The sequence below is a fragment of the Vipera berus genome (genome assembly GCF_964194415.1).
Source record: "Vipera berus genome assembly, chromosome: 15".
Lineage (NCBI taxonomy): Eukaryota > Metazoa > Chordata > Lepidosauria > Squamata > Viperidae > Vipera > Vipera berus.
The window spans coordinates 6,061,340-6,083,839 of NC_138218.1; the positions used below are offsets into that span (position 1 = coordinate 6,061,340).

At 47.0% G+C, this 22,500-nt stretch overlaps 1 protein-coding gene across 1 annotated transcript in view; it reads left to right on the top strand.

The window, feature by feature from the left end:
• Window positions 1–22,500, top strand: part of COL27A1 (collagen type XXVII alpha 1 chain) — a 145,135-nt gene that overhangs the window by 21,942 nt on the left and 100,693 nt on the right. Inside the window, exons 4-9 of the mRNA XM_081339484.1 lie at window positions 4,547–4,600; window positions 4,795–4,848; window positions 11,937–11,990; window positions 13,201–13,254; window positions 19,040–19,084; window positions 19,833–19,886. Of these exons, the coding sequence (XP_081195610.1) occupies window positions 4,547–4,600; window positions 4,795–4,848; window positions 11,937–11,990; window positions 13,201–13,254; window positions 19,040–19,084; window positions 19,833–19,886 (315 nt within the window). The remainder of the gene's footprint in view (window positions 1–4,546; window positions 4,601–4,794; window positions 4,849–11,936; window positions 11,991–13,200; window positions 13,255–19,039; window positions 19,085–19,832; window positions 19,887–22,500) is intronic.

The window sequence follows — 22,500 nt, forward strand, 5'->3', positions numbered from 1 at the left end:
CGCCCCAATCTGTGCTTGCATCTTTGGTTTTTTTCCTGCCTAGGTGTTAAAAAAAACCCCCAACAACCTTGTTTTTCTCCCCGTTAAATTTCAGTGCTTAAAGTTATATGTAAACCTTTTCAATCTGATTTCTCCAGAGATGGACTTGCACCCCCCCCTTCCTCCAGCCACTAAACCGCCCTTTGCACATCCCACTTGTGGACAATGGGATTTGTAGTCTTGGATTCCGGAGATGAGTCTTGCAGAAGGGGTTAAGGTTTCCCACTGCTGTAGGGATGACAAATTCGTCAGAGGGAGTTGAAAGGAGTTTTGAACCCAGAGTCACAGACAATTTTTTGCCCGAGCAACACAATTACAGGTGGTCCTCGGGTTACACCTTTAAACGACCATTGCAGCATCCCCCAGGATCTCGTGATCAAAATTCAGACGCTTGGCAACCGGTTCCCATTTGTGATGGTCGCAGTGTCCCGGAGTCACAGGATCCCGTTTTGCGACTTTCCGACACGTAAAATCAACTCGGGAAGCCAGATTCAATGAACAACCGTGTTGCTAAGTTATCAACTTCAGTGACTTGCATCACAGCTGTGGCCAGGCAGCTCATAAAATGGGGCAAAATCCACTTAAGAACTGTTCTCGTTTGGCAACAGAAATCTTGGGCTCAGCTGAGATCGTACGTCGAGGTCCCAAAGGTGCTTCTTTTTTCAGGAGGCGACTGGACTTTCTTGTTTTTCTTTGAAGACATTTCTCTCCTCTTCCCAGAAGCTTCTTCGGCTCTGACTGGATGGTGGGGAATGAGAGGATTTATGCTCCTTGCAGACCGCTGGTCATTTGCATCCTTTTAGAGAGTCGTTGAGGCCACTTGGAGGTTTACCCACAGGGAAGGGACCCAGAGCAGACAACATCCTGCAGCCAAGAAGGCCTCACACCCATTTGCACCACTCAGGTGACCCTGAGGACACAGATAGGTAAACCTCCAAGTGGCCTCAACGACTCTCGAAAAGAAGGCAAATGACCAGCGGTCTGCAAGGAGTAGAAATCCTTCCATTCCGCACCATCCGGTCAGAGCCGAAGAAGCTTCTTGGATGAGAAGCAAAACATAGGTAAACTTCCAAGTGGCCTCAATGACTCTCTAAATGAATGCAAATGACCAGCAGTCTGCAAGGAGTAGAAATCCTTCCATTCCCCACCATCCGGTCAGAGCCGAAGAAGCTTCTACGATGAGAAGCAAAACATAGGTAAACTTCCAAGTGGCCTCAACGACTCTCTAAATGAATGCAAATGACCAGCGGTCTGCAAGGAGTAGAAATCCTTCCATTCCGCACCAACCGGTCAGAGCCGAACAAGCTTCTTGGATGAGAAGCAAAACATAGGTAAACTTCCAAGTGGCCTCAACAACTTTCTAAATGAATGCAAATGACCAGCGGTCTGCAAGGAGTAGAAATCCTTCCATTCCCCACCATCAAGTCGGAGCTGAAGAAGCTTCTGGGATGAGAAGCGAAACAGGTAAATCTCCAAGAGGCCTCAGTGGCTCTCTAAATGAATGCAAATGACCAGAGGTCTGCAAGGAGTAGAAATCCTTCCATTCCCCACCATCCGGTCAGAGCCGAAGAAGCTTCTGGGATGAGAAGCGAAAGGTCTTCAAAGGAAAAAAACAAGCAAATCCTGTTGCGTCCTGAAAAAAAAGCACCTTTGTGACCTGGGTGACTGAGAATCTCCAAAGACATCTTAAGTCGGGGATTACCTGTACTGATTTTCGCTAAGCCCATTTGTAAAATGTTGGCCTCGCGCACACCTGGCGTCTTGGAGATTTCCACCCCATTCGGAATTAAGTTCCGCTTTTGGTAAAAAAAAAACCCACTCGGTCTCTCCCCGGAAATGTCAGAGTCGGCTTCCAAGCATTCTTCAGCCTTCTGCTTTCTCTCACCCCTGCCTCCTCTCTTACAAAGGGAAAAATGCGATCATTCAGAATGAGCTACTTGCTCATCAATCTTCCAAAGGGACACCTTGGTTTATTCTGCCCCGGCTCAGGCTGCCAAAAAAGTAGAGGAGAAAAAAAACTCCTCTACTTAATTAAGGCTCCCGCAGTTTTGGACTGTTCTGCTGCAGCTGGAAGGCCTAAATCCGAAGAATTTAACCTCGGACAAGCCGTAACCTCTTCAGATGTGTACGTTTTGTGTAAGCTAGCTTTTAAAATGCTCCCCAAACTGTCCAGATGGATAGCTGGGCGATCACGTCACTGGGAGACAGCTTTATCCTTCAGCAGGGCAAAATCTTGAAAGGGTCAGCTATGCTTGTCCACATTTCACACACACCCCCTTCTGCTTTCTAAAGTAGAGGGGTGGGGACAAATTTTGGGCAGGAGAACAATGTATACAACCCAGAGGGAATTTTTACTGGACGTGGAGCGTTTCCAACCTCCTATGTGACTTTCCATCAACACAGGGAATTGCATTTGGGAGCGCTTGCACACTAGAGGTTCACTCGAGACACGGAGACAGTGGTGCAAGGAAGAATGCAGTTGGAAGGGACCTTGGAGGTCTTCTAGTCCAGCCCCCCCCCACTTAAGCAGGAGAACCTATACCATCTCAGACGAGTGACTGTCCAGCCTCTTCTTAAAAACCTCCAGTGGTGGAGCGCCCAGGATTTCTGGTGGCAAACTGTTCCGCTGTTTAATTGTCCTCACTGTCAGGAAGTGTCTCCTTAATTCCAAGTTGATTCTGTCCTTGGTTAGTTTCCATCCGTTGCTTCCTGTCCTGCCTTCAGGCGCTTTGGAGAATAGCTTGACCCCCCCCCTCCTCTTTGGGGCAGCTCCTCAAATATTGGAATAACTGCTCTCCCCTATTTCTTCTTTTCTTTAGACTAGCCAAACCCAAGTCCCTTGGCCTTGGATCATCTTAGTTGCTCTTCTCTGAACTTTTTCCAAAGCCTCAGAATCTTTTCTGCAGCGTGGTGACATCACAGAAGGAGTGGTGCTGGTGCCGGGCACTAATTTTCAGATGCAAAAGTGGGGATGCTAGCGAAACAGAATAATTTTAGGGTGTGTGAGAACCTCATGAAATGTTGTTCTTAGCTGCGAAGTCGTGTCCGACCCATCGCGACCCTATGAACAACGTTCCTCCAGGCCTTCCTGTCCTCTACCATCTTCTGGAGTCCATTTAAGCTCACGCCTACTGCTTCAGTGACTCCATCCAGCCACCTCCTTCTCTGTCGTCCCCTTCTTCTCTTGCCCTCAACCTTTCCCAGCATTAGGCTCTTCTCCAGTGAGTCCTTCCTTCTCATTAGGTGGCCAAAGTATTTTGAGTTTCAGCTTCAGGATCTGGCCTTCTAAAGAGCAGTCAGGGTTGATCTCCTCTAGGACCGACCGGTTGGATCGCCTTGCAGTCCAAGGGACTTGCAGGAGTCTTCTCCTCATGAAATAGGAGACTAGTTATGTCTAGTTTAATGAAAAGAAGGACTAGGGCTGACAAGATAGCAGCCTTCCAATATCTCAGGGGCTGCCCCAAAGAAGAGGAAGTCAAGCTATTCTCCAAAGCACCTGAAGGCAGGAGAAGAAGCAATGGATAGAAACTGACCAAAGAGAGAAGCAACCTAGAATTAAGGAGGAATTTCCTGACAGTGAGAACAATTAGTCCGTGGAACAGCTTGCCACCAGAAGTCGTGGGTGCTTCAACCCAGGAGGCTTTCAAGTGTCTGAAATGGTCTAGGGTCTCCTGCTAGAGCAGGGGGTTGGACTAGAAGACCTCCAAGGTCCCTTCCAGCTCTCTTATATTCCCGTAATGGCTGAAGAAGACCCTCAAAGGCCTGGCTTTCCCTTCAGGCTCTGACTAGGATGAGCTTGTTGAGATCCGCTTGCTGCATGAGAAAATTCAGCTACAGGGGCCAGGTCTTTTGGCGGTCGTATTTTTGGTTTTAACATCTTTTTTTAATCGTACATATAGAGGTGGGGTTATATCTCTTGGTTGTAAACTGCCCAGAGTTTGGCACAAGGTGGGTTGCTGTGTACGTAAGTGTTTTAAATAGATAAATAAGGCTGCCCTTGGTGGCAGCTTCAGCTTATCCCAGGATTTCAGTGCTGCAGCAGTAATGCGATTCTCCTTGCCAAAAGGTGCAGCAGTGATTAGCTTTAGGGTGTAATCCTGGGAAGATGTGTCTGTTTTAATGAGCCTGTTTTAACTCTAAGCAAATTCCTTCCTTCCTTCCTTCCTTCCTTCCTTCCTTCCTTCCTCCCTCCCTCCCTCCCCCCCCTCCCTCCCTCCCTCCCTCCTTCCTTTTCCTTCCATCTTCTCTTGCTCCCTCCCATCTCCTTCCTTCCTTCCTTCCTTCCTTCCTTCCTTCCTTCCTTCCTTCCTTCCTTCCTTTCTTTCTTTCTTTCTTTCTTTTTTTCTTTCTTTCTTTCTTTCTTTCTTTCTTTCTTTCTTTCTTTCTTTCTTTCTTTCTTTCTTTCTTTCTTTCTTTCTTTCTTTCTTTCTCTCTTTCTCTCTTTCCCTCTTTCTCTCTTTCCCTCTCTCTCTTTCTTTCATTCATTCATTCTTTTTTTCTTTCCTAGGGTCCCCCTGGTTTACCTGGGATCCTGGGCCTTCCGGGCAAGCGAGGACCACGGGTAAGTCCAAGATCCACGGGAAGTGGAGGGGAGGAAGGGGAGATGGGATCAAGAGGCCTTGGAGCTTCACATCTGCCCATCAGCCTGCATGTGTTGAGATTCCCCGGTTTCAGAAGAGAGGGATGATGATGTCTCCAGCTTGCTGCAAGCTCACCACATCTTCATCCAGACTTTGCCCTTTTTTTTTTTTTAAGGGACCTCCCGGCCCTCATGGAAACCCCGGCCGGCCTGGACCACCTGGTGCAAAGGTAAGGGAGAAAACATCTCTCTCTCTCTCTCTCTCTCTCTCTCTCTCTCTCTCTCTCTCTCTCTCTCTCTGTGTGTGTGTGTGTGTGTGTGTACACCTGAGCATCTGCTAACAAAGAGGAAAGGTTTATGTGTGGGAGGTGTAAAAATAGGAGTGGTGAGTTGCCTGCTTCTCTGCTTCCACAAGACACTTCTGATGAGGTCCATACAAGAGATGGATATGGCAGGTGCTCCATCTCTGGAAGTTCTTAGAAGGTTGGTCAACTGCACAAGACAATGAGGTCAGCGGGTTTTCCTGCACATTGTTGTTGTTGTTGTTGATAATAATAATAATAGGTAAAAGTAAAGGTTCCCCCGCACATGCGTGCTAGTCGTTTCCGACTCTAGGGGCCGGTGCTCATCTCTGTTTCCAAGCCGAAGAGCCAGCGCTTGTCCGAGGACGTCTCCGTGGTCACGTGGCCGGCATGACTAGACGCCAAAGGCGCACGGAACGCTGTTCCCTTCCCACCGGAGTGGTGCCTATTTTTCTACTTGCATTTTTACGTGCTTTCGAACTGCTAGGTTGGCAGAAGCTGGGACGAGTAACAGGCGCTCACTCTGCTACGCGGCACTCGGGATTCGACCCGCCAAACTGCCGACCTTCTGATCGACAAGCTCAGCGTCCTAACCCACTGAGCCACCGCGTCCCTACAATAATAATAATAATAATAATAATAATAATAATAATAATAATAATAATAATAATAATAATAATAATAATAAAGTTGGAAGGTAACTTGGAGGTCATCTAGTCCAACCCTCTGCTCAGGCAGGAAACCCTAGACAAATGGCTGGGCAGTCTCTTCTTAAAAACCTACAGTGTTGGAGCCGCTGAGCAGGCTTCTTCTGCCAACTAAGTAGAAGAACTTGCACATTTGGGACAAAGGGACGGGACGCCACAGCGTTTGTTCTAGCTGTCTTTCTTTCCTTTTCCGTCCCCAGCCCTTTTCTTCTCCCCTCCCCTTCTTTCTTCCTCTCCTCCTAACCGTGCGGTCTCTTCGGTGCCTCACGATGATTTTGGAAGAAAAAAAAGGGATTTTCACTCATCCGGCTCTTCGCAGGCTGCCTGATTAAGAATTAGGCACTAGAGAGAGATGTTGGCAGGACAAAAAGAACAAAAAAAAAGCAAACTTCGGCATTTAAAGGCAAAGTTACAAAGTCGGACGAAGAAAGGCCGTTAAGAAAACAAAAGGAAAAACACCCCCCCCCCCGATCATGCTTTCTCATGCGGTTTATTATTATTATTATTATTATTATTATTATTATTATTATTATTATTATTATTATTATTATTATTGATCATCGCACACTCAGCCAGATGTTCAGACTGGATTTGGCATTTTTGTCTACCTATCGAGTGCTTATCAAGGACCTGGGATAGGCAGATGTGGATGTTTGATGGTATTCCAGATCTCGTTGCAGGATGGAAGCAGTTCCTAGTAAGGCTGCCTTTTGCAATTGACTGATGGCGAATTTGTCAATGTCGATGATGGTCTTCAAGTGGTGTTCTATCTATCTATCTATCTATCTATCTATCTATCTATCTATCTATCTATCTATCTCTATCTATCTATCTATCTATCTATCTATCTATCTATCTATCTATCTCTGTCTATCTATCTCTATCTGTCTGTCTGTCTGTCTGTCTGTCTATATCTAGAGCCTTGGTGGAGCAGTGGGCTAATGCCTCCCTAATGCTAATGCTAATGCCTCCCTAATGCTAATGCTAATGCCACCAGCTGCCTGCAATTAGTGCAGGTTCGAGTCCCACCAGGCTCAAGGTTGACTCAGCCTTCCATCCTTCCGAGGTAGGTAAAATGAGGACCCAGATTGTTGGGGGCAATTAAGCTGACTTTGTAATAATGCCGCTTGGGGTGTGTGTGAAAGCCCTAATAAGCAGGCATATACATAGAATGAAGGCTACTGCTAAGTTTGTAAAGCCGCCCTGAGTCTTCAGAGAAGGGCGGGGTATAAATGGAATTAAAAAAAAAATAAAATAAAAAAAATCTATCATCTATCTATCTATCTATCTATCTATCTATCTATCTATCTATAATCTATCTATCTATCTATCTATCTATCTATCTATCTATCTATCTATCTATCTATCTATCTATCTATCTATCTCTGTCATCTATCTATCAATGTATCTATCTCTGTTTATCTATTTCTGTCCATCTATGTCTGTCCGTCCGTCTATCTATCTATCTATCTATCTATCTATCTATCTATCTATCTATCTATCTATCTATCTGTCTATCTGTCTATCTGTCTATCTGTCTATCTGTCTATCTGTCTATCTGTCTATCTGTCTATCTGTCTCTCTGTCTCTCTGTCTCTCTGTCTCTCTGTCAGTCTGTCTATCTATCTATCTATCTATCTATCTATCTATCTATCTATCTATCTATCTATCTATCTATCTATCTATCTATCTATCTATCTATCTAATCCTCTGTTTCTAGAGTTTCTCCACCTCTTGTCGAGAACCAAAACTGCCTGCAGTCCGTATTCCAAGCATGTCCTTACCAAGGCAGACTTGGAATCCTGGATCCACTTTTGGAGGGATCCCTGGGGATCCCCGCGTATCTGGATTGGTCTTGCCCACGTCCTTCCCTCTCCACCTCCGAACTTTGGCTTGCTGTTCCTGGAAGCGGCCCCGGCCGCAATTTGGAGCTGCTGAAGGCAGCCCAGCCTTATGATAATAGCTGCGGAGTGGAATTATCAGCACAACTCCGTTGAAGGCTTGGATCGGCTGACCACTTTCATTCAGAAATTGGGCAGCTGCGTCTGGGCTGAATCCCCTGGGTTCCTGGCTGTCTCAGGCCAAGAAACACCCCCCCCAGCTATCTGATGTCCACTTGGCCTGGATTTCTGTATGTGTGTGTGTGTGTGCGCGCGCGTGCGTGCATGTGGGAGTGCCTAAAGAATGGGGTGGGCTGATAGCAATGGGGATAATACAGGGAAGGAGCTACAAAGGAAATGTGCAAATTAATACAGGAACTCCTCGACTTCCAAGGGTTCAGAGTTACAGCAGGACTGGGGAAAAGTGACTTAACGACCGTTTTTCACATCTTACGGCCATTTTTTTTCACACGTAACGACCGTTGCGGAATCCCCACGGTCAGGTGATTCAAAATGAGAGGCGCTTGGGAAACTGCCTCAGCTTTAAGACGGCTGGAGAGTCAGTGACTCCACCTTTTGGGACCTTCTGACAAGCAAAGTCAGGGGGATTCGTTTAACGACCGCCTTAGTAACTTAAAACAGCTGCAGTGATTCACTTAATAGCCGTGGCAAGAAAGATCGTAAAGTGGGGCAAAGCCCAGTTAACAAATGTCTCGCTTAGTAAGTCAAGGACAACATCACCGTAGATTAAACTAATCCAGGAGAGAAGCAACCTAGAACTAAGGAGACATTTCCTGACAGTGAGCACAATTCACCAGTGGAACTCCTGGCCTCCAGAAGTGGTGAATACTCCAACACTGGAAGTTTTTTAAAGAAGAGACTGGACAGCCATTGGTCTGAAATGGGATAGGGCAGGGGTAGGCAACCTCGGCTCTTTTATGACTCGTGGACTTCAACTCCCAGAATTCCTGAGCCAGCTGGCTCAGGAATTCTGGGAGTTGAAGTCCACGAGTCATAAAAGAGCCGAGGTTGCCTACCCCTGGTATAGGGTTTCCTGCCTGAGCCGGGGGTTGGACTAGAAGACCTCCAAGGTCCCTTGCAATTCTTGTTATTCTGTTATTACATGGGTGAAGTTTCCTGACCCACCACCCACCGCTGGAGACTCAACTTTAATGCCCCCAAGCAGAGTCAGGCCAGGTTCATGTGTTATGTGAGACCATCAATTAATTAATTAATATTTTTTTTAAAAAAAACTCATCCAGAGAAACAACAGCAGAAGAAGGAAACGGGTGGCTTGTGAAACTTATCAATTTTAATAATATTTGTTTGGCTGAAGTGATGCTCCTGGAGTCTGTTGACGTGGATGACTGTAGACCATTTTCTCTGGTACCACTTTGTAAAGCCTTAGTAAGGCCAGACCTGGAATACTTGCATCCAATTTTGGCTGCCACATTACCCAAAAGATTTGAGACTTTGGCCAAAGTTTCAAAGAAGAGCAAGTAAGTTGATTAAAGGCCTGGAGACAAAAAGATATTAAGAAGGGTTGCAGGATTTGGGAATGGCCAGTCTAGAGAAAAGAAGAAATAGGGGAGACATGATAGCAGGATTCCAGTATTTGAGGAGCTGCCACAAAGAAGAGGGGGTCAAACTATTCTCCAATGCACCAGAAGGCAAGAGAAGAAACAACAGATGGACACTAATCATGGAGAGAAGCAACCTGGAATTAAGGAGAAATTTCCTGACAGTGAAGACTATTAACCAGTGGAACAGCTTGCCACCAGAAATCGTGGGCACTCCATTTTTAAGAGACTGGACAGTCACTTGTCTGAGATGGAATAGGGTCTCCTGCTTGAGCAGGAGGCTGGACTAGAAGACCTCCGAGGTCCCTTCCAGCTTCTATTCTGATAGTGACTGGACAGGATCCAGGAATTGTGTGGTTATTTCTGAACTTAGTAGGTGATACTGAGTTGTGGGTTTCTTGCGTTCAGATGAGCCCCCCATTTAAATAGTCTTTATATCGAATGGCTACCCAAGACAGCTCAAGCATGTGGGCCTCTATGGGAGCTTCAGGTGCAAGAGAAGGATGTCTTGAGGTGCAAAGCCACCACAAGACACGAGGACCACTCATCTGCAAAAGCTCTCTGCAGAAAAAGGAATCAAAGGAATAGCCATCATACTCATCTTTTAATCTCTTAAAGGTAAAGGTTCCCCCGCACATGTGTGCTAGTTGTTTCCGACTCTAGGGGCCAGTGCTCATCTCCATTTCAAAGCCGAAGAGCCGGCGCTTGTCCGAGGACGTCGCCGTGGTCACGTGGCCGGCATGACTAGACGCCAAAGGCGCACGGAACGCTGTTACCTTCCCACCGGAGTGGTCCCTATTTTTCTACTTGCCTTTTTACGTGCTTTCGAACTGCTAGGTTGGCAGAAGCTGGGACGCGTAACAGGCGCTCACTCTCTTATGCGGCACTCGGGATTCGACCCGCCAAACTGCCGACCTTCTGATCGACAAGCTCAGCGTCCTAACCCTCTGAGCCACTGCGTCCCTAATACATATGTTCTCCAGGAATCATGAGGACCAGTTTAGTCTGATGGCCAAAACCCTGGACCAGCAACCTGCATTTTAGTTCTGCTTTTTGAGTAACATAGCATAGAATGCGCGAGCCTTTCTCTCTACTCTAGGAAGTAAGTAGGGAAAGGCAAAACACTTTGTAAGAAAGTTACTGGAGTATTGCATGGACCTGACCTCGTCGTTGGCAGGCAGCGAGTCTGGTTCAAAGTCAAAAAAATAAAAATAAAAATAAAAATAAATATATGGAGTCATCAACAGAACATTGGCGCAGCTATAAAGGATCCTACAATTAGATGAACACACGACCCTTTGGGTCACGTGGTCTAAAGTAAACTACAGTGACAAATTTAACTAGTAAAACATGCTCAACTCAATTTAGGCTTGTTACAGCCTTATTTCATCGCTCCACGTTGCAGAAGGCAACTCCATCCCTGTTTTGTTGCCAAGAAAACTTGATCGGTCCGTGAAATCACCCGGAGTTTATTTGATAGATTTCACTTTTTTTTTAGCTAAACAAAGAGAGGGAGAGAATCTTCCCAAGTATAGGGGAAAGCTGGATTATCCGCTGGGCATAATTGGCACTAGACCCGGAGAGATCTGGAGAGCTTCCAAAGGCCTATTTGGAAGTTTTTAAGTGTTCCAAAATTTACATTACGAAGCTCTATGATTATGTTATGGGGTCTAACGCAGGAGAAGAGCAGGCAGAACTGGGGGTGGAGTTAAGCACATCATTAGCTGAGTCATTACGTTGCCACAAATGATCCATCTCCTCTTGAATTCCATCGACTCTCATCTGGTGCCAATTTAGCATTTGAACTTCAGCTGACTAGATTCTTGCGTAGAAGCTTGAGCAATCGGTCTTCTGAACTGCCACTTCAACCGACACCTATATGTGTTTAAGGTGCAAATGTTTGAGCGCAGAGCTGTCTTGGAAAGCAAACCAATGAGAAGGAATCCAATTGGGAGTCCAACGTTGGCAGAGGAGCCAGGCAAGCCCAGAAGAATTGCTTCTCTGTCTCTTCCTGCCTTTGTCTCCTCTGGAGGGAATGAAGACTGGAACGGATGCTGATGGTTGACCGAGGATAGAAGCCGGGCTCCCTCCTAACCTGAGTCAACTCGGTCTTCTGAATGTCTTTTAGATGCTCGATTCTCCCCCGTAATGATAAACAAGCCTAAGGGATATTCATGCACTCGTCCCAGAAGCCACCGCAGGCCCTACAATTCATTTGCTCAACTTGGCTTCCTAATGGAAGGTCAACGTCTTCGAGAACACCTCCCCGTTGTTCAAAGTTCAAAGGTGCTGGTAATGACCTATAAAGCTCTAAATGGCTTGGGTCCGGATTATCTAAGGGAACACCTGCTGCCGGCATCAACTTCCCATCGTCCTGTGCGCTCCCACAGGGAGCGCCTTGTTAGGGTACCGCCGGTTAAGGAATGCCGGCGGGTTATCCCTAGGGGAAGGGCGTTCTCTGTGGGGGCGCCGGCCCTTTGGAACCAGCTTCCCACGGAGCTTAGGACCGCCCCCGACCTTCGCTCATTTCGTAGGGACTTGAAAACTTGGTTTTTTGAGTTGTCTGGCCCAGACTGAGGGGTTTTAATTTTTAATTAATGGGGTTTTAGTTAAGTGTAGGGATTAATTTAATCTTAGTTTTAATCGTATTTAATTGTATATGATGTATTTTAACTTTTAATTTTCCCTGTAAACCGCCCTGAGTCCTACGGGAATAGGGCGGTATATAAATTTAAATATAAATAAATAAATATAAATAAATAAAGTCTCTCGGAGGCTGTCCCCATCTCTTGCAATATGTGGTGTTCTTTTTTGCACGAGAGGCTAAATTTCGTTCTCTTGTTTTTCAGGGCCAGAAGGGGGACCCTGGATTATCACCTGGGAAAGCACGGTATGGTCAAAAGGTAAATTCGCGCTCAGTCGTGTATTAAGGCTTGTATTACCCTGGGGTGCGAGTGTCATGAGGGTTTCGCATTCCTCTTCCCCCACTTCTCAGCGGGCTGGCAAGCGTCAGAAATACTTAACGGTGGTTAACTCGATTCACGTGCCTGATGGACTGTTCTCTCATCCTCAGTGGATGGTGCCAGGAGATGCTGCTTCTTTTCTGACCTTCTGGATGTGCCAGAAGAGAATAGAAGCTCCTTGGCAATTGTCGACAAAACACCAGATTATCTAACATGCTTAAACACTCTCAAGGGATTAACCTGGGCTGGGAACGCTCCTGGAAGCGATCTGACATTGCTTTATGATGTTTTGAATCCTCCAAATGGCAGAGGCTTCTCCGTGGCTCCTTTGTGGGAAAATATCAAAAGAAGGCAGGCTTTTGAGCAGTGCATCTTCCTGACGTAATACGGGTTGTAAACCTGTCCAAACTGAACTGGGTGGAAGAAGAAGCTATGTTAGCTTTCAGTCCCAATCCCTCATTCTCTGATGACAATGTCCCCGAGATGATCTTTACATTCGTGAAGGTTTGACGCATGAAGTTTTAGGTTTTAGGGTTTAGGTTTATTAAATTTGTATGCCGCCCTTCTCCCTGAGGACTCAGGGCGGCTCACAACAATAAAAAGTTAAAAGATATAAAGACAAAAATCAAAAGAGGATTAAACAATGTGAGAAATAAGAACGGTTTAAACCAATAAAAAAAACCAAATTTAAAAACTATGATCAGTCCAGGCCCGCTTGTTGGAATAACCAGGTCTTTAGGTCATGGCGGAAGGACCGAAGGTCAGGGGCCATCCGCAGCTCCGGGGGCAGTTCGTTCCAGAGGGTCGGTGCACCCACAGAGAAGGCTCTCCCCGTGGGGGTCGCCAGCCGGCATTGCCTGGCCGACGGCACCCTGAGGAGGCCGACTCTGTGGGAGCGGACTGGGCGATGGGAGGTTGACATAGGCAGCAGGTGGTCTCGCAAGTACCCCGGGCCTAAGCCATGTAGGGCTTTAAAGGTGATTACCAGCACCTTGAATCGCACCCGGAGAGCAACCGGAAGCCAATGCAGCTCGCACAAGAGTGGTGTAACATGGGAGTATCGAGATACTCCCATAAGCACCCGCGCGGCCGTATGCTGAGATTTCTGGTGGGCAGAGCAAATAAAAGCCAGTTCTTCTTCTGGTTACAGGGTCACATGGGTTTACCTGGCTTGACCGGACATCCTGGATCACCTGGTAGAAAGGTAAGAGCTTTTTATTCTGGCGTGGACCCTTCTGGGGTGGTCTGGATACGGACTCAAGTGAACTTTTGGCCCTTGAACCCAAGAACTCTCTTGAGAAAAGCAGTTATTCTTTAGTAGCCTTGAATGGAGGGCCCTCACCTGCGTATTCTGGAGGAACATCTTCAAGAACAATTTCAGGAGATGCTCTAGGTCAGGGGTGTCAAACTCAATTTCACCGAGGGCCGCATCAGCATTGTGGTTGCCCTCAGGGGGCCGGGTGGGTATGGCCAGGGTGGGCGTGGCCTACTGAGTGGGCGTGGCTAGAGTGTGTATGGCCTACTGGGTGGGCGTGGCCAGCTCTACATCATTGGCATCAAGGGTGCCTATGGGGGCCTGGGCAGGAGTGGAACAGATCTGAGGGTCTCTGGCAGAAGGAGGGTCTCTGGGCCAGGGCCAAGGCAGTGGGGGCTGTTCCCTCACTGTTTCCAGGATGGCTTCGCGGGCCACATGAAACCACTTCGCGGGCCGGATCTGGCCCCCGGGCCTTGTGTTTGACATGTCTGCTCTAGGTGTTTCACTTTGCCAGAACATTGACCGCTTAGAAAGAGCCTACAAAGAACTTACGTTCTGGACCTTTGGTCCACCTTTACAGGAGTGGGCCCAGATCAAAAGTACTGTACAGATTCCTAAATTCAAAGAGAGGAGAGAATACGTGGGAATTTGGGAATGGAAGGCTGTAATTTCTCTGTTGAGGTTGCTCTACCACAAACACCTTTGGTTTAGAAAGTTTCTCGTGTTTTCCTTTTTGGAAGCCCGAGTGAGCAGAAGTCCAAAGTCTGGGGAACTAATGTTCTCTGGGAAAAGATGAGAAAGGGGCCTTCTGTGCTACAAAGCAAACTTAGAAGTGTTGCTTGGCAAAGCAGGAACAGCGTTGTGGCATAACTGAACCTCTGCCAAGGCCCACATCCCCCTCCCCCCCACGTCCCCCAGAGTTGGCAGTGCACCTATATCCCGCTGCTGATGAAACACAACTCCATTTTCCTCCAGTTCCTTGGTCCTCATGAGCTAATGGAAACAGCCACACACACACACACACACACCAGGACTCAACCCTGTGACTTCTTCAGACATTCCCGCCATGGATTTACCCACAATGTCTTGAGAAGGGTATTGGAAAGAGCTGAGCAAACCATGCGGAGATGCCTTCAAAAAAAAAAACCACGACAACCCCACCCAGCGATTTGAAATGTTGCTTTTGCAGCCCTTTCTGGTGATGGTTGATGGGTCCTCCACAGTCAACCTTCGACCTCTGATTCCCTCCCACATCTGGAGAAGATTCCCCCTTTCCTCTTCCGGTGAAGTTGCAACTGGGTTATTTGTGAGGGAGCCCTCTCCCCCCTCGGGCTAAATTTAGCATTGCATCCAGTCTGCAGAGGGACGCGGTGGCTCAGTGGGTTAGGACGCTGAGCTTGTCGATCGGAAGGTCGGCAGTTTGGCGGGTCGAATCCCGAGTGCCGCGTAACAGAGTGAGCGCCTGTTACTCGTCCCAGCTTCTGCCAACCTAGCAGTTCGAAAGCACGTAAAAATGCAAGTAGAAAAATAGGGACCACTCCGGTGGGAAGGGAACAGCGTTCCGTGCGCCTTTGGCGTCTAGTCATGCCAGCCACATGACCACGGAGACGTCCTCGGACAAGCGCTGGCTCTTCGGCTTTGAAACGGAGATGAGCACCGGCCCCTAGAGTCGGAAACGACTAGCACGCACGTGCGGGGGAACCTTTACCTTTACCTTTACCAGTCTGCAGAATTGTCCCTGCTGATGTAGCTCAGGGTACGTCCAGTTCTGGATCCGGACCTGATCTCAGAACTTTAGGGCAGTCTGTTAAAAAAAAGGTGCCCAACAACGGCTACGTAGGAATCTGCAAGTCGGAATTATTATTATTATTTTTCCAGGTTTGAGGCGCCTGTTCCTTTTTTTGTACAGTACTGTCATGACTTGTAAAGTACTTTTTTGGATCTCGATCAACCTCTGGAAAGTTTTCAGCTCACCATTAAATAAGGCTGTGTTTGCGGTCTTTTTTCCCCCTCTTCCCCCCCCCCCGGCAGGTGTACAAAGTTGTTTGCTTTGATCATCATTTGGGTATGTGTAGTTTAATGAAGAGAAGGGTGAGGGGTGACATGATAGCAGTGTTCCAATATCTCAGGGGCTGCCCCAAAGAAGAGGGAGTCAAGCTGTTCTCCAAAGCGCCCAAAGGCAGGACAAGAAGCAACGGATGGAAACTAGTCAAGGAGAGAAGCAACCCAGAACCAAGGAGAAACTTCCTGACAGTTAGAACAACTAACCAGGGGAACAACTTGCCACCAGAAGTTGTGAGCGCTCCAACACTGGAAGTTTTTAAGAAGAGATTGGACAGCCATTTGTCCGAAATGGTATAGGGTTTCCTGCCTGAGCAGGGGGTTGGACTAGATGACCTCCAAGGTCCCTTCCATCATCATCATCATTATTATTATTATTATTATTATTATTATTATTATTATTATTATTATTATTATTATTATTATTATTATTATTATTATTATTATTATTTCCCTTCTTCTTTTGTTTCTGGTCTGTCACTCAGATCCCTCAGCTGGGGATTAAGCCTGCCATGGGTCCCTTAAAATATCCTCCCCTTCCAAACGTAGGCTCCCTTGCGACTCACAGCCTGGATTTCTCCAGAAGCTGACAACAAAGCGTGAACCCAGATGGTCGTGTGTGTGCGTGTTTCCCCCCCCCCTCCCGTCTCTTGACATTTCCAGCTCTGCTTAAAGAGCGGTTTCCCCTGGAGACTCTTGGGGACGTCTATCAATACTGCTTAAAAGCTGATTTGTCCACCTCTTTCGTCACCGTTCCCATCTTTCTTTGGAACTGTGGTTAATTTAAAAAAAGAAAAAGAAAAAAAAAGTAAATGCACGGTTAGAGAAGCAGCCTTGAGGACCGTCAAGTTTGCCTAAAGTTTTTCAGGTCCGGTGTAGGCAAACTCGTGGGTCAGGTTTATGGATGGAGAAGAAGTGAACGGTTTGGTTGGGGTAGCAAAATACTCCTGCAATTTCAACGCATCGAACATGGCATTGACTTTAGGGTCAACTCGGGGAATCCATCAAAATAGAACTGGAAGGGATCTTAGAGGTCTTCTAGTCCAATCACCTGCTCAAGCAGAAGACCCTAGATCATTTCAATCAATCAATCAGTCAATCAGTCAATCAGAATAGAGCTGGAAGGGACCTTGGAGGTCTTCTAGTCCAGCCCCCTGCTGAAGTAGGAGAACCTATACCATTTCAATCAATCAATCAATCAATCAATCAATCAATCAATCAATCAATCAATATAGAGCTGGAAGGGACGTGGAGGTCTTCTCGTCCAACCCCCTGCTCAACAGAAGAACCTACACCATTTCAATCAATCAATCATCAATCAATCAGTCAATCAATCAATCAGAATAGAGCTGGAAGGGACGTGGAGGTCTTCTCGTCCAACCCCCTGCTCAAGCAGAAGAACCTAGACCATTTCAATCAATCAATCAATTAATCAATCAGTCAATCAATCAATCAGAATAGAGCTGGAAGGGACGTGGAGGTCTCGTCCAACCCCCTGCTCAAGCAGAAGAACCTAGACCATTTCAATCAATCAATCAATTAATCAATCAGAATAGAGCTGGAAGGGTCCTTGGAGGTCTTCTAGTCCAGCCAGGCAGGAGACCCTATTTCATTCCAGACAAATGGCTGTCCAGTCTCTTCTTAAACACTTCCAGCCTTGGAGCACCCACAACTTCTGGAGGCAGGTTGTTCCACTGGTGAATTGTCTTCACGGTTAGGAAGTTTCTCCTTAATTCCAGGTTGCTTCTCTTCATGTCTTGCCTTCTGGTGCCTTGGAAAATAAGGCAACCCCCACCATCTTCTTTGTGGCAGCCCCTCAAATAACGGAATCCTGCTGAACCTTATGTCCGTGTGCCGAATGACTGATAAGGTGGAACTTGGCTCTGGGAACCTTAGTGTTGGGGTGGTGGCGAGCTTTGCAAACTCTACAGTGCTTCATCCAGATGTGCCGTGCTTCTATCCTGAGCAATGTAGGAAGCTACTATGCCGAATTAAGACGAACGGCCCATCCAAGTGCAGGATGATGTATTATGACAGCTGGCTTAGCTTCCATGCGTAAAGGAAGAATTTGGCATATCAGGATGCTTCGCTTCTGATTCATACATTGCTTGCGCTGCCTAAGAGGACGAAGCCGTCTGCAGGAATTCGTGGCAGGAATCGCCAGCGTATTGGGTGGCAAATTTTTATTTTTCATTTTTTTAAAAAAATTTTTAGTAGTAGACACTGGCAAAAACACCCACATAGTTTGGCACGCGGTATCGCCACCTTCTCCAAGATGCTCTGGGACAACTCCTTCCCACTTCCTCGCTCAACACAAAGAAGGTTGATCCAAAGCAAGCCGTAATATTTGTGCTGGGTGGTTTCATCGAGCTGAAGGTCTAGGGAGATTCTCAACCACCCAGGTCACAATTGTCCCAAAGGTGCTTTTTTTCACGAGTCAACGGGACTTTCTTGTTTTTCCTTTGAAGACGTTTCGCTTCTCATCCCAGAAGCTTCTTCAGCTCTGCCTGGATGGTGGGGAATGGAAGGATTTCTACTCCTTGCAGACAGAGCTGGTCGTTTGCCTTCTTTTCGAGAATCGTTGAGGCCACTTGGAGGTTTACCTATATGTGTCCTCGAGGTCACCTGAGTGGTGCAAATGGGTGTGAGGCCTTCTTGGCTACAGGATGTTGTCTGCCCTGGGTCCCTTCCCTGTTAAAGACGGGCGCAGGCTGTTGAGGATGACTCTGGGTTGTCTGTGTTAGGCATATGGTGTTAGCCTACAATGTTGGGTTGAAAATATATTAACCATGATGTTGTTATGACTTTAAGAAGTTAATTGGCCAATGGGTGTGTAAGTGTTCTCATGGCCATAAGAGGAAGCTAGGAACGTAGCTTCTTTCTCTCTCTGAATTCACTGATCTCTACTATTACTGTTTTTGCTCTGCTGTTGGTTTACTACTGTTGTAAACCTGAACTGTGTATTGACCTCTGGACCAGTAAGAAGACTTTGTAGTTTGGATGACTCTTTGGACTGTTGCTATTGCTTATGACCTGGACTGTTTATTTTTGACTGTGCATTTTTGTTCTTACACCACCTCAAAGTAAACTACTTTTTGCTTTTACAACTCAGTGTACTCTTGTGTTTGCTGTGTGACTCTAACTGCTCTCAGTACCCTTCCTTGTCTGTGCAACTCTTTGGTAGCACAAGGAGACCTCTGCACAACAAACTCCTTAACAGTCTGCATCTCAAACTGAAGCGCCAACGGTTCCTGCAGCCTGCCATGTTTTCTGGCAATCCGTTCACACTCCGTCCCGCAGCATTCGAAGGGCGTTCATCCCAAGGTGCAGGGCTAAACGTTCATGGAGATCCTCAGTCCCAGAGGTGCTTTTTCACAAGGCAACTGGAATTTCTTAGTTTTTCGTTGAAGACGTTGCGCTTCTCGTCCAAGAAGCTTCTGCAGCTCTGATGCAAACGACCAGCAGTCTGCAAGGGGTATAAATTCTTCCCACCATCTAGTCAGAGCCGAAGAAGCTTCTAAGATGAGAAGTGAAACGTCTTCAAAGAAAAAAACCAATACAAGGATTTCATCAAGTGGGACCGTACGTGGGAATCTACCTCCCCGTGTTTTGAAGATGACTTTTCCCCCCTAAGCTGAATAGTTACACATGCATGTTTATTCTTTTTGAACAGGGACAGAAAGGCTATCTTGGTCCAATGGGCCATTCTGGAGAGCCGGTGAGTATTTTTTTTTCCTGGTTGTGAGTTTTTCATACATCTGGGGTGGGATGTCCAAATACGATCGGCCAGAAGTTCTGCATCAGGGGTCTTCAAACCTGGCGCTTTTAGGACTTGTGGACTTCAACTCCCAGAATTCCTCAGCCAGGCATGCCTGGTCTGGATCCAAGCCTACAGTTTCATCAAAATGGCCGACTGAGGAATTCTGGGAGTTGAAGTCCACGAGTCATGAAGGGGGGGCCATTGTTCCGGCATGCTGGCTCAGGAATTCTGGGAGTTGAAGTCCACAAGTCACCCAAGGGCCAAGTTTGAAGACCCCTGGTCTGGATCCAAGCCTGCAGTTTCATCAAAATGGCCGACTGAGGAATTCTGGGAGTTGAAGTCCATGAGTCATGAAGGGGGGGCCATTGTTCCGGCATGCTGGCTCAGGAATTCTGGGAGTTGAAGTCCACAAGTCATCAAAGGGCCAAGTTTGAAGACCCCCTGCTCTGGATGAATGGAAATAATAATAATAATAATAATAATAATAATAATAATAATAATAATAATAATAATAATAATAATAATAATAATAATAATAATAATAATAATAATAATAATAATTACATGCTCTCCATCGAAATGTCAGGTCTTCTTCAGCAGGGCCGCTGTTTTGTCGAGACAGTTGGATGTAGGAGTTGAGCTTAATTCTTCCCACTCTTTCATCTTCTTCACCAACCTTCTCTTTTTATGTTTTCCTTTCGGACAGGGCGACCGAGGAGCTCAAGGGGATCCAGGAGCCAAAGGTTATCCTGGCAGGCAGGTGCAGTAAATCTTCTCTTGTGCTGAACGCAGTACAGGGTAGGGGGGAAAATCCTGGTAGGTGATTTCGGATCCTCTCGGGAAGGGTTTTGCAGATGGCGCAGCGGCCCCCTCCTTTCCCCTCCCCCTCCGCCTGGGGAAAGCTAGCCTGTCAGGGGGAAAAGGCCTTCCAACCCCGAGCTTCTCCTTGAGATGCTGCTCATCTGGACACTGGTGGTAACCCTAACCCCGTATTTGGTATGCCAGGGGTTGGGTTTGGTCAGGTGAGTTCTTGCCTGAAGGTGGGAATGTACTGTCGGACCTTTCGTTCTTCTGCAAGGTTTTAAGTGACGTGGGGACTCCAGCGGAGACCTTTGATCAATGCATTGCTGGCAAACTTGTTGATCAAGGGAAGAGAGTATTTGCAGCTCAGAGGTCCTGGATTGGGTCTCTAAGTTTGGTTGTTGGCTTGCAAACGTTTCATGACCCAACTAGGTAACTTCATCAGTGCTGGAGATTCCAGGCTAGTAGCATCTTGGCACTTACGATGTTCCATGATTGGGTCATGAAACATCTACAAGAAAACCACCAAGGACCCCATAGTTGTCGTCGTCGTCGTCGTCCTCCTCCTCCTCCTCTTCTACCACCTCCTCCTCCTCCTCCTCCTCCTCTTCTTCTTCTACCACCTCTTCCTCTCCTCCTCCTCCTCCTCCTCCTCCTCCTCCTCCTCCTCTTCTTCTTCTTCTTCTTCTTCTTCTTCTTCTTCTTTTTTTTCTTCTTTTTCTTCTTCTTCTCCTCCTCCTCCTCCTCCTCCCCCCTCCTCCTCCTCCTCTTCTTCTCCTCCTTCTCCTCCTCCTCCTCCTCTCTGCATACCCCACTTTAGCACTGATGATGTTACCTAGTTGGATCATGAAACATCTGCCAAAAAACAACCAAGCTCAGAGACACCCCTCCACACCCCACACCCCCAAAGGACCCCACAAACAATGTGAGAAGAACAATTTCTAACAACTTTCTTCAAGTTCGGTGCCTTTTTCTCCCCCTGAATGGGGAAAAAAAAAGTTTGGGTCTGTCTGGGAGTAAACCTCATTTCATGAGATTGACATCAAGTCAACATTTGGAAAAGCACACGCAGCTACAGGAATGGGCTGCGAAATTTTTCCAACCCCAAAAAAGGGGACAGATAATTCCTTGGGGGCCAAAACATTACGCTGAACTTTTTCCGCCTGGGAAAGGACGACGGTGAAATCCTGCCTTAGATTAAAAAGAAGAGAACCCCCCCCCAAGATTTAAATCTTGAAAATACTCCAATCTGCTCGTTTGTCCGTCGTGACATTGTTGCAAGGAGACCTTTGTCTTTTTTTTTGGAGGGGGGGAGGGAAATTGCAACTTGGCAAGATGAGCTTGTCCCAACGATGCCTTCCCTTGTTCCTTGAGTTCTTCGTTTCCCCCTGTAAAACGTTGGGCCTTTCCATAAAAGTCCGCACCGAAAGCGCAATAAAAACGCGGTGAGCTATCTGTTTATGAAAAACATACGGGGGGGGGGGGAAAGAAGGAAATGACGCTTCTAGATCCATCACTGTCTCTCCTTTAAGGGTGAGCCAGATATTTCTGACACCCACTCAGCCTGGACCGGAGAGCAAAAAGCTTCAGGTTGAACGTCAACCTGTTGGGGGAACAAAACTATGGGCGGGTGGACCCAACGTGACCATTTGGAAATTGGGTTGACTATGGAAGCTTTGTAACTCCCGAACCTTAACCAAAGGGGATAGGCAACCTCGGCTCTTTTGTGACTCAAGGACTTCATCTCCCAGAATTCCTGAGTCAGCTATGCTGGCTCAAGGACTTCAACTCCCAGAATTCCTGCGTCAGCTATGCTGGCTCAAGGACTTCAACTCCCAGAATTCCTGAGTCAGCTATGCTGGCTCAAGGACTTCAACTCCCAGAATTCCTGAGTCAGCTATGCTGGCTCAAGGACTTCAACTCCCAGAATTCCTGAGTCAGCTATGCTGGCTCAAGGACTTCAACTCCCAGAATTCCTGAGTCAGCTATGCTGGCTCAAGGACTTCAACTCCCAGAATTCCTGCGTCAGCTATGCTGGCTCAGGAATTCTGGGAGTTGAAGTCCATGAGTCACCAAAGAGCCGAGGTTGCCTACCCCTGCCCTAACCCTACGGAGAAAGCAAGCCTTGGCCCCTGCCTTCCTGCCCTAGATCCAGATGTTTGGCCTTCCAACATCTGTCCAACAGGGAACGTCTCATCCAACTTTCAGCTCCCAGTCAAGGCCATTGACAAAAGCTGCCACGTGTCGGTCAAAGTTTGCACAATGTGTGACCGTAGGTAGACGGCAGAGAGCATCCTGGCAATGGGGGTCTGCCCCCCCTTTTTTATTTTAATGTGCCTTTTCTAACCTAAGAGAGAAAATGATCACTAACCCAGTTGATCCTGGCGATGGGGGGGGGACGGGAGCTGCCCTTTTTGATTTTAATGTGCCTTTTCTGGGCGTGGGGCACCTGTTTTGGATTACCGTCGGAACAAATGCCTTTCAGGAAAAAAAACGCAGATTGTTATTTTTTTTTTTGCAGAGTCATTAGCTATGAAGATGTCTATTATTATTATTATCATTATTTCTCTCTC